The sequence below is a fragment of the Aptenodytes forsteri genome, unplaced genomic scaffold, assembly GCF_000699145.1.
Source record: "Aptenodytes forsteri isolate BGI_AS27 unplaced genomic scaffold, ASM69914v1 Scaffold20, whole genome shotgun sequence".
Classification (NCBI taxonomy): Eukaryota; Metazoa; Chordata; class Aves; order Sphenisciformes; family Spheniscidae; genus Aptenodytes; species Aptenodytes forsteri.
This window is the reverse complement of record NW_008795523.1, coordinates 2566712-2578403: the sequence shown is the minus strand read 5'-3', so window position 1 is coordinate 2578403 and position 11692 is coordinate 2566712. Positions and strand designations below refer to the sequence as shown.

The 11692-nt window shown below is 43.6% G+C and overlaps 1 protein-coding gene across 4 annotated transcripts in view; it reads left to right on the top strand.

Moving 5' to 3' along the window:
- Nucleotides 1-2655: 2655 nt before the first annotated feature.
- Nucleotides 2656-11692, top strand: part of ANKRD6 (ankyrin repeat domain 6) — a 36193-nt gene continuing 27156 nt past the window's right edge. For all 4 annotated transcript variants that reach the window (XM_009281937.1, XM_009281936.1, XM_009281935.1 and 1 more), the window contains exon 1: nucleotides 2656-2775. In XM_009281937.1, the coding sequence (XP_009280212.1) occupies nucleotides 2656-2775 (120 nt within the window). The remainder of the gene's footprint in view (nucleotides 2776-11692) is intronic.

Genomic DNA, 11692 nt, shown 5'->3' with positions numbered 1-11692 from the left:
TGACACAGAAACAAACCACCTCATTGCCTGAAAAGCTCACGGAGAAAGATCCCTGTTGTAAGGCTTGCCCTGCACTGTGTGCCGATCACGGAGGGAAGGAGTGGGAAGCGTTCCTGGGTTACAGAGATTCTGCTTTGGGATGTGATGGGAGGGTCAGGGGGGTGTTGGGAGCAGGGCGGCTGGGCTCGCGGGGTTCAGCTTGCTTTGGTAACGTGTCACTGGAAAGCAAATACTTAGGGAGGTGAGATCAAAACTTGGGTTGCTTTCCACAGATCAAGTTATTTAGTGTAGGCCATCTGTATTTCTTGGCTTTTTTATGTGGTTTGTATGATACTGGGCACATCACTGTGCCGGAGGGGCAGGGTATGATATGTACAGCGCTGGTGAAGGAAACAAGGGTTTTTTTCTTCTTACTTCCATCTTTTCAGTGTTGCCAGGGTGTCCAAACTGTGTCTGTCTCATTGAGGGTGTGGGTGAGACCGGTCCAGCGGCACAGGGTGCAGCACCGCTTCTCTGATGTCCGTTCTTGTGCTGCTTTTGAGACCCAGAAAGTTTTTGTCTTGCTTCTCTGAATAAATGCGCAGCTATTTCCATGTTGCTCCAAACATGTTCACACCTAGAAAGCAAGAGGATGGTAAAGAAAAGCTAACCTGAATCTTTTACCTGGAGATAGTATTGCCTAATGCTTATACTTAGAAATCAACAGTCAATTGTCTGGAGTTATTTCCTGGCTTTGACACAACTCTTCTATTAGCCTTGGAGAAACCAGGAACTTTCCTGTGCTTTAAAGGGCCCTTTTCTAAAATGCGTGTAATATTCTTGAGCATAATACTCTCCTCAAAGGGTGTTAAAAGAATTAATGCTCATAAAGCTTTTTAAGATTCATTAATAGAAATTACCATAGGAGTGCAAATTAAATTCTGCAAGTATCTTCAACTACTACAAGTTAACCAATATCGTTTTAATATACATGAGCTTGTGATCAAAAGTTTTTAGTGTAGATCAGTGATCCTGCAGGGTCCAAGGACTTTGGATACCACTTTGGTGACACAGATGATCACAATACCCTATTAACCATTCAATTAAACAGGGCTACAGCACCTTTTTGTTCCAGAGGGGGTACTAGTCGATGTGATCTTATAACATTGGAGTGACATTCATTAAAAGGTCTCGCCCCCAGTATTTAGAAGCCGGGGAGTTCATGTGCCACAACGACCCGCACATTTTCTCCTTGTTGCTGGGAGTGTCTTCCTGGTATGAGGATGGAAATTAAATCTTTTCTGCTGTTCTGGTGATGATCTCCCTGCTGAAGCTGTTAGCAAAAATGTCAGTTCTCTGAGTGGTGGGATTATGATGGGGAGGGTTTTGTACTATCGGCTAAACTGAGACAAATCAATTTAGGAGGGCAGCAAAGCCATTAAGCAGTAATAGCTTTTAGTTATTGCTGTTTTGAGATGGATTCAAAGGGATAACATAAGGGTGAAAGATGTTGTATTCCATTATCAATCTCCAAGATCATCTAGTCCCTGTACCAATTACCCTTAGACTATGCAAAGCCTGTAATACTGGTAGCTGATAAGGAGCAGTGCAGTGATATTTCAAGAGAGAGAGAAAGATAAACCATCTGTATACACACTGGTTGTCTTGAAGGTGTATTTCCTGTACTGAAACAATTAAATACCGAAGTGTGAAAAGCACAGGTAAAGCTGAAATCCTCCCAAACTGGGCAGGTTCTGGATCCTACAGCTCAAAGCGATCTGCGGATAAGTTTTCTCCAATTATGTCAGAAATCTCTTTTCAGCTCCAATGGCTCATTGGACGGGTCAGTGGAGTCCAGGAAGAAGAACATGCTCGCAAGTTTGCATGATGAGTGCTAAATCTGAATTGTTTCTGGGGTCAGCATGGCATGATGTCAGCACTGCGGTGGGGACATAATTTCTCACTGACAGCCAAGATGAGTGTTTCCCAGTTGCAGTTGTGATCCCTCCCAAAGGTGTCCTTGGGATGGTTTCGGGGAGGCTGTGAAGCATTTTATACTCGTGAGGACACAGTCAGCTGCCTTTAATTGCTGACTGCACTCAGTCCTTCCAGGGCAGAGGTTTGTATATTTATATCAGCAGCCAGTAACTATAACCTATTGTTGTTCCCTTGGCCAACGCAGGCTGAGCTACTATTAGCAGTGGAGTTAGTTAACCCGTCCTTGGCTAATTAAAGTCTGGGAAACCTGGGGGGAAGGAGAGAATGAAAGCGGGCCACACAAATACAGGTTAGGCCAAAAGAGAGTTAAGCTCTCAGAAAGTTTAAGGATTTTTGTCCTAGGGGAATAGGGGCACACTGAAAATGTGCTACTGTCTACATCCCTCTGCACTGCAACAGAAGTGCATTCTCTTCAGGAGGCTCCGAGGGTTTTTGTGACCCCCTCCCAAAGTGATGTGAAGACGAACACTCGGGGAGGAGCTGCTGCAGTGCTTCTGTCTCTGAAACCTTGCTGACGGCAGTGTTGTTTTCTGATCCACAGGTCCAGAGGATGGCATAGCAATAACATCACTGTCCAGGGAGCTGGGGTCCTTCCTCGCCTGCCTGCATGCTGCTTGAACTGATCCCAACCCTTTGTTTTTGGACCGAAGAAACTTGAAAACCTTTCTCTCCTAATTCATGAGCCAGCAGGATGTGGTCGCCGTGCTTTCAGAACGCCTGCTCATAGCCGCCTACAAAGGCCAAGTGGAGAATGTGGTGCAGCTTATCAACAAGGGTGCCAAGGTAGCGGTTACCAAGGTAACAAGAGAAAAACGCTTTGTGAAATCCCTGGGAACTAACATAACTCCTAGACCATTGTCTGTGAAAATGCCCTCGTAGCTTTACCATTCTGAATGTGACTGAGGTTAGTGTTTAGATTTCCTTAAAGTTTATATTTAATAGCTCATGTGAATTTACAGTATAGTGCATATCTTGTGTTTATACACTTCCCAGTGGACGCAGCTGTGGTGAACGCCGAGTCCTTAGAAACGTAGTGTGTCGGCGGAGGGGCAGCAACATTTTTCAAAGCGTGCATTGACTTTTCAACACTGTGCAAACTGATGAATGGAGCAATTCATTACTGTTGAGGGAAGAGTGCCCATCTTTCTGGATGAGGGAATGGGGGAAAGCCACCTGTTCTGGTAGGGTAAAGGTACGCAGAGACTGTTTCTTGCCGCTGAAGTCTCTTGGTACAGCAGCCTCGCATATACCCAACACCTTCATTGATTCATGCTGTGTAGTCCCCAGTCAGTTCCAAACTTGGGGGTTGCAAACTGTGTTCCCCGTACCTTCGAGATAAGGTCAGCATCAAAGGATTTCTGCTTAGATAGGAGAGTTCAAACTGATGTTCACCTATTCCTAACTCTCAACATGTTATAAATAATACTAGCGTATAAAAGATGGGATAGAAGTGGCTGTTGCAGAGGAGGTTTGTTCAGCAAAAACCCTTAAAAAGAATTCGGTAAGTTAGATCTTTAGAGCTGTAACATAAAATTTGGGACGTCCTGTTTTGATGAACTATTGTTCTCCATTGTATGTAGTTTTATTTGTATTTCCATATTGGTTTTGAACATTATATATGTATGGGAGCTAATATTTACAGATAGAAAGCAAATGTGAGTACATTTGATAACTAATCTGTCTTTTCCTCTTTTTATCTGTTAGTGACAGTTGTTTTCAATCCCTTTGCAGTGTTTGAGTTGTAAACAGGTTTTATTTTGAAAGCTGGAATGATCCAAGGACAACCGGTGTTTGTAAGTTTTGTTTGCCAAAACTAAGTGGCCTCTTGTTGGTAGATACAAAGCACAGATGTAATAAACATGAATGGTCCCATAAAGATGCCTGTTTGGCTCTGTCGTCCAAGCAGCTCTACATCAGCTACAGCTGATGAACAGCTATTAAAGGTAGTCAGTAATAGGTCAGGAAATACTGACTTACAGATATCTGAATGCTCGGGGTTTTGTGGTGGTTTTTTTTTAAGATCATGAGCTTTGAGACTGCTGAGGGATCTACCTGAAAATACACAAACAACTGAAAGGATGCCACGCTTTGTACAAATTTATGCATTAATGTGATTTCAAATCCAGCTTCCACACTCTTTGAACATAAAATGTGGTGTCCTTTGTAATGGTTGCCAGAATATCATGACACTGATTTAACTCCTTCATGGAATTAGTTGCCATAATCCCCAATTCAAATGCAAAATTGACACTTTCTCGTTGTTAAGGTTGTTTATTGTGCAATTATCAAGACCTTCTGTTAATTACAATAAGAAGCAAATTTTGCAGACCTGACTTTCAAACACAAAGGTTAATTTGATAAAATGCAGATTTGCTAGAGTTAACAAGTTTTTCTTTCCTATATGATATAAGTGGCTTCCTGCTTCTTGCACTTGCTTTGTTGTCCAGTCCTTGCATGGAAAATCAAAGCAAAGCTCATTGGGTGGCAAAACTGCGTCCAGGTGCAGAGCGTTGGTGTTGGAAAGCCATGCTCACTGGTGAGCTCTCAGGCCATCCCTGTAGCTGACCTGGCGCTATGGGATTGTAGCTATTTTCTAGAGGTTGTGGGTCATCCACATGGAGCCCAGGGAGGGGGGATGACAAAAGCTGTCCCTCTTGTCATTCTGGATGCATCCTGGCACATCAGCAGACAGCACAGACGAGGTACTTGGGTAGCCCGGTGACAAGCCCTGCTCAGAAGAGATGAAGTCAGATCAGCAAGACTGTGGAGGAGTGCACAGAGGAGTGGAGAGGCTCTCGGAGGAGCGACCAAGGCTATGTGCATGGAGTATTTTGGAGGTGCTCACACACTTATTCCTCCTATGCTGTGAGCCACATAGAGGTGAGCTCAATGTGAATCAAGAGGCATGAATCAAGCTGCTGCCCTCATCGAAGCCCATCAGTTCAGGCTCAGTAATGTCCTACCCAGGTCTACACAGCATCCAGTTTGCATCTGGCTCTCACCCAGCCAGCTAGGAATAGGGAGAGCATGTGCATATTTGCCTATGAAAGGCTGTATAAACATACCCTAGGAGAGCTTGGCTTGCTAATCTGGTGACACACAAAGGCTGGAAGGAGGAAGAGCCGTTTAAAGTTAAGGACAAGGTTGTCACAGGAGCAAGCACATATGAATTAGCCTCAAGTATATTTAAACTGGAAATTAATAATAAAATTAATTAATAAAATTAGCCTCAAGTATATTTAAACTGGAAATTTGAAGGGATTTTTTAGCCATCAGACAGCCAGGTTCTTGTGCAGTCTTTCAATAAGCAGAAGAGGTGCAAAATAAGAACTACTTTCAGGATAGGGGTTGTTAATTTTAGGGTGGAAATTAGATGGCATGCTGCTTGTAGCGGAGAATTATTGATCAAGCTTTCAGATAAATTGAAACCCAGAGCCCTCTCCCCTCCCCCAAGATAAAACTCATTACAAATGAAGCATAAAAATAAATTTATTCATGTGCATGCCTTAGTTCTCTTATACCTGTATGTCTTCTGCTTTTATTCAAAGTCTTCAGTTTGTTCTGTCAAATTAATTTTAAATTCTAGGGATTTGCTCCAAAGGGAATAAAAGGGGGTGTGTGTTGTACTTCTCAGCCAAAATTCCTGCTGAATTCTATCAGAGTTTTATTGGAAGAAGACATGCAGAGACAAAGCTCTTTGGAGGGAGGGAACAAGTTCCCACACCACTTTAGGCTTAAAATTTATTTCTGATATGCATCTGTAAGCATAGACCAATTCTTGTGGAAAAACACCATGCAGAGCCACAGCTTGAAGTGACCAGGATCTAGAGCTAAATGCTAGAGAGTTCTTTATTCAAAACGGATTAATTGAGCATGGCTTAAGAAAAATGAAGCATATTTTCTGTAACAAACCAAGTACTATTAAATGCTGGATAGCTGGCAAGCTCGTCCAGTTCTATTTTTATCATATATAGGCAAGGTCATATGATGTGGTTAATTGCTGCTTCAGTAAACAACAATTCAGCTGCAAAATAGTATTTCATTTTTGTCACCTCTAACTATATGATTTCAGAAGGAGAATAGTATGAAAGAATCAAAATTCAATGGAGAATTGGTGTGTCCAGGTGCTCACTTCAGCGTTTCCTCAGGGATGCACTTGTTTCGTTTTGACAGCGTTACTAGCAAGGCACCTGTGCAGGTGAAGTCAATATGGAAGTGTACGCTCCAGCATCTTCCCTGACTCCAGTGAGGGACACTGGGGCTCCTTCCAGGTTTGGGCCCTTTTAAAATACGTAAAGAAGAGCTGATGGCCAGCACGTCACAGCGCTGTTGACGATCTGACGCCAGGGAGCCCAGAGTGGGAGCGGGCTGGTGGCCCTGCATTGCACATACATCAAGCGCTGGTGCTGGGATCTCTGCCACCAGCCGCGCGGGGTGGTGGCCAAGAGATGGTCTGGATCTCAGTGCGTGAGGCTTCATGGCTCTGCTTCGGGCATTTTCTTGACCAGCGTGCTCTGTTCCTGCTCTGCCTGGTAGGACGAAGAGATGATTTCCATTTTTGTGCCTTTTTGTCTGACATTCTTCACAGGTGTGAAATTTACAGCTGTTTTCTTTATGAAAAGGGCAAAAAATACCCCGAACAACTGATCATACAAATTGGCTGATCCAACAAGCAGGTGTCTTTATGAAGTATTTTGGTGAAAATGCTGCAAAAACTGGAAAATTAGGAACTGAGCCTGGTATGATTAAGTCTTTTCTTTCAAGGAAGAAAGCTGGTCCCATCTTTCAGTCCTTTTGTAGTAGAGCTTTCTTTCAGTAAAGTTCTTGACAGCTACATCTTTGACATTAAAGGGCTGGGACTTTTGCTGAGCTACTCTAACTTGCTCTCCTACTAGGATGTTGTTTTCCTTTTCCTGGGTTATTTTTCTTTGGATTTTCTGAGTTGAGACAGGTTAGGGAAAGGGCTGAGAACCACTAGGAGTGGCCCAGCAGGAATGGTAGTAGTGACATCTCAGATCATGTCGGCTCTTCTCTTGATCTTGTCCCCAGAATGGTGCCTGGAGGATGGAGAGAAGAGTGATTTCACCTCCCAGGCATCAACTTCTGGTGTATCCCAAGGATGCCTGGCTGAAACAAGGCACTTCTGGGGAAATGGCAGCCCTTAACGTGGGCTTGCGCCATTGCCCGGAGGTGAAATTTCCAGGTCTGAACGTCTGCATCACAGCTCCCCAAAACAAAGTGTTACCGGGTGTTGGGTTTCGCTGGGGCGTTGCAGCACGGGGTGCAGCATTCAATAATGAGAATTAATAGGGCCAGAAAAAGCTGTGTATTAGCAAGCACGCACAGAGGAGTGTGCTGCTTCTCTGTTAAACGTGAAAAAGATTGCCAGAGGAAGTCATAAAGGTAATGCAGGCAGTTTTAATGTAATTTGTATAGCGCCACGGGTTTTATGACTATTTTTTCAAAGGGAAGCACAATATAGCTTTTCTGCAGAGCGTACCATTAAGATTATAGCTATAAAATTGAATTCTGCGGAGAAGCGATGATAATTTGGAAAAAAACACAGAAATGAAAAAGGTAGTGCTTCTGTTTTGATTCAGTAATTCTGTTTGTTTGATTTAATTTTTGAACTAGTCGTATTACGAACCTGCCATATGGCAACACTTTCGTAATGCTGGGGTACTTGTAGTCTTACCATCAGGATTTCAACTTCAGAGCATGTTGAGTTCTTTAAAACAATCTTCTTTTTTTCTTCCTTTTTAAGTTAAGACAGAAAAAAAATATATTCTGGTGCTTTCACATTTTTGTGCTCCTTCAGTTTGAAAAACTACTTGTGTCTGTTTTAAACAATAAATAAAAATAAATGAAAGGGGACTAGCAAACATTTAGGGACTTGCTGAATGCCTGTTGAGGTGAATGAGAAACTTTCTGCTGACTTGAGCAAGCAGGTTATTCATGGAGAACAGTCTAACAAATCATCAATGTGAACAATGTGACAAGACTTGGTTTTTGTTTTCAAGCTTTCTAATAATGTGGATAGGCATGTTTTTGTGTAAGTGCAGAATGGATGAATCAGTAACAGTCCTTGTGCAGCACAAGAGCAGGGTGCGATGGAGAACTGAACATACTTGCATAAAAGTATCTACAAATACATAAACACAAGGAAAGATCATGTGGCTTGTGGTGCTGAGGCCCCCCTGTATGGATTTGGTTGCAGACTGCATACATTGGCAGCTGCTCTAAGAAAATTCTGCTTTTAAACCGTATGTATCAATAGCAGCCTGTCGATGTCTGGAAGTTAGAGTACAGATTAAATACAAACAAAAACACTACCCTTGCATTTTACTGCTGAAATTCATGTGGCTGTTTGCTGTGCTTGGCTGCAATCTGATACGCCCCATAGCTGTAGCAGCGTGTCACGGTTGCTGGAAGTTGCAGCCTTAGTGCAATAGGTCCCATTTATTTTGTCAATAAGCCTTTGACATGGGAGGATTTGTATGATTTGTTGCCTGCTGAAACAATTATTTACATTTGAATAGAAGTCCAAATTGCGTATTTTTTATATGAATGACCGCTTTATTGGTTCATTAATCTCAAGTTGTAACAGTCTCTCATTTGTACTTCTGTAATAACCCCCAAACCGTTACAGTTCATATTTGGAAATGCTCACAAGCTTTTAAGTTGGTAATCTGCATGTTAAGGAGTCTCTGGTTTTAGCGTTGTCTCCTTGCAATGAGCATCTATAGGAGACACTCTTGTTTCTGTATGTTTCCTCTCCCACTAGGACCCATGTGTGTATTTAGGTAAGTCCCCTCTTTGCTGCTGCAGTGGTGAGTGCGAAATGCCTTTATGGAGGAGACGTGCAGAGGAAAATTTGTCTGCCTTCCTCCCTCTTCCTCCTAGACATTTTGGGTAGGATGCATTGTTGTGAGAGAAAAATTTTATTTAAAAAAAAAAAAAGTCCTATTAGCCCATCAGCAGTCTCCTTCACAGCTGGTGTAAAGGGCTGTTGGTTTGACTTGCAGACATGAAGGAGAAGATCAGAGGCAGGCAAGAGCAGCTCTGGCTGTCGCTGCTGGGGCTTCCCACCATGGCACGGACCTGTTGAAAGTTTCTCTCCAAAGATTGTGATGCTCTAAGTTTGTCATCACAGCATGAGGGGCACCCAAATCGCCTTGTTTCTCCCTCATAGTTTGTTCTGGATTGGTGTGTGCATACCTATGTACATACATGCCTGTGTATATATGTATATGTTTGCATGGGGAGGTGGGTGGGAGTGTTTTTCCAGTGTTCGTGTTGCGTGTACTGGAACACTGTCCAGCTGTACTGCCCATCTCTGGTCTCATTTTGATGTTACTGGGAAGAAAAAGAAAATCCGGCATTGTCGGTTCTTGCAGCGTAATGATTAATCTTGAGATGATCAGTGCTCTTCCAAAAGCCTGAGCCTCTAATCAGTGTAATGTGCTGGAATTGATCCTCCTTCCCACTCTCCCATCCTAGGTAGGGTCATAGTTTTCCTTTATAGTGTCCCTTTATAGTGGGAAGGGCTCAAGGACTGCATGTGTGCAGTAGCTCTGGTCTCTGAAGGTCTCTCTCTAGGGGTCTCCAATAGGTGGGATGCCTCTGAACCTATGTTTTTGGATAGAGAATCTCAAAACACACAAACCCTCTGGAATAAAAGTAATCCTCTAGTCTTTGTTTCAATAACTCAATTTTTTTTTTTTTTTTTTAAAAACAAAAACCTGAGTTTTGGGGACCTGGCTGAAGTTTTTGACCGCTTGGGGATGATGACAGGGGAAATGCACAGTTAACGTGAATCTCTGTTCGCTGAGTGACAGGAACAGCCAGGCAACCCTTGCTCACAGCTCTCCCTGGCCCCGAGGTGGCCTCTTCCAGCAAGTGCCCTCTCCTCCTCCAGTACCCATCTCCTGTGGCTGGCCATGAGCACGGGGAGGCTGCCCAGTTATCAAGAACGGGCGACGGGTTGGTCCCAGCGACAGGAGAACTTGCTGCTCCCCGGGGCGAGGGCAGCCTCCTCTAGATAAGTCTGTTCCCTGGGGTGGCTTTATTTAATCTGCCTTAAGGCACTGCACAGGCAGGTGAAGGTCGTGTGATCTGGATCTTCTGTGGTTTTGCAGCCTTTTCTTGTGCTTGTGCCTTGCCACCAGGCACACTCTGTGTGGCGATTGCCTAGGAAGGTGTGTTGGGTGAGGAAAACATATCCCTCGTATTGAAATAAACTCATACTCTGCTTTCATAGTTTATTTTTGACACAGTACCTTTGGCTGCACCGCAACATTTTTTCAGTGGTTAGAGATGGTTATCTTATCAGAAAGTTTCCCTGCTGGGATATATTCATGTAGTTGACGCTGTTTTCCTTTTAAAGTACATGAGCTGGCTTCAAATTGGGTTTGTTTGGGATTTTTTCTGCTCCGTGCACAGATTGCAATAAATTGTTTCCATGATATATTAGTAACCTGCCGGGAAGTGAGACGCCTGGATTAGGTGATTTACTTATTGCCATTAAGTAATGTAGAAAGTCAGAACCCATAAACCTGAACGTGCTGGAGCACATATTCATAATCCAAACATATTGTTCATAGCTGGGAATGATTTGTCAATCTGGCTTTTTTTTTTTCTTTCTTTCTTTTTTCTTTTTTTTTTTCTTTTTTTTTTTCCTTTTTTTCCTTCCTTTTCTTTTTTTCTTCTTTTTTTTTCCCCCGTGTTGCCTGGATACTTTTATGCCTCCTGCTATTGAGTTACCTGGAACAGCGACATACCACTGGCTCTCCTCTGGGCAGATGGAGAAGGAAGCGTGCCCAGTGCTCGGTGCCCTTCGCCATAGGGGCAGGCATTTAGGGACCTGTGGCCAGGTCGAGTGAGAAGCGCCCAAGCAGCAGGCTGGATGGCGCCCAGGGGCAGTGGTGACAGCCAAAAGCGAGCCCTTCCCATGCCTTCAGCAAGGCAGGAATGGGTGTTTCCCACGTGGGAACAAGCTGCTGCTGCCTAACAGGAGACAACGTTTGGGTTTTGAGAGACCCAGGTGTCAGCGTGGGTGAGGACTTTTCCCTTAGGTCTGGCCCTTCAGGTCAATAAAGTAGTACAGTTAATCAACTTTTAACGTTTTCAAAGCATGGCACAGCTAGTCAGTGATGACACGGATATCTTGTCCCCAGCTGTTCTGTGGATTTCAATGCTGGCTTTCCTTTTTGCTCTGAAGAGGCTGAATTCCTGAGGCTTTACCAGCTATGCGGGTATGGGATTTGCTGTGTGAAAACAATTCTGTCTTGAGCTTGGTTTTTTATTTACTTGAAGTAGCTTTCCCACTGGAGAAGTTGCTTAAAACCTCAAAAGCTGATTGTTGCCTTCTGCTTACTTCAGGCCACTAGTAGTCAGCCAGTTCTTGAGGTGTTTGCTCCTTCTGTAGCTGATGTATTAGGGCCCTTTATCTTCCTTTGCAGGGTAAATCTTTGCGTGGAAAAATAGACAATCACAGCAGCAGTAATGAAGAAATAGATACATAACAGATACAGGTGAAGAGGAATGTAACTCTTCTTTATCTCATAAAATGCCTGGTGGAGAAAACAGGATTCTTTGTGAAGATACTCTGTGATTTTACCAATGGCTGTGTCGTGGTTTAACCTCAGTTGGCAACTGAGCACCACACAGCCTCTCGCTCCTGGTGGGATGGGGGAGAGAATTGGAAGAGCACAAG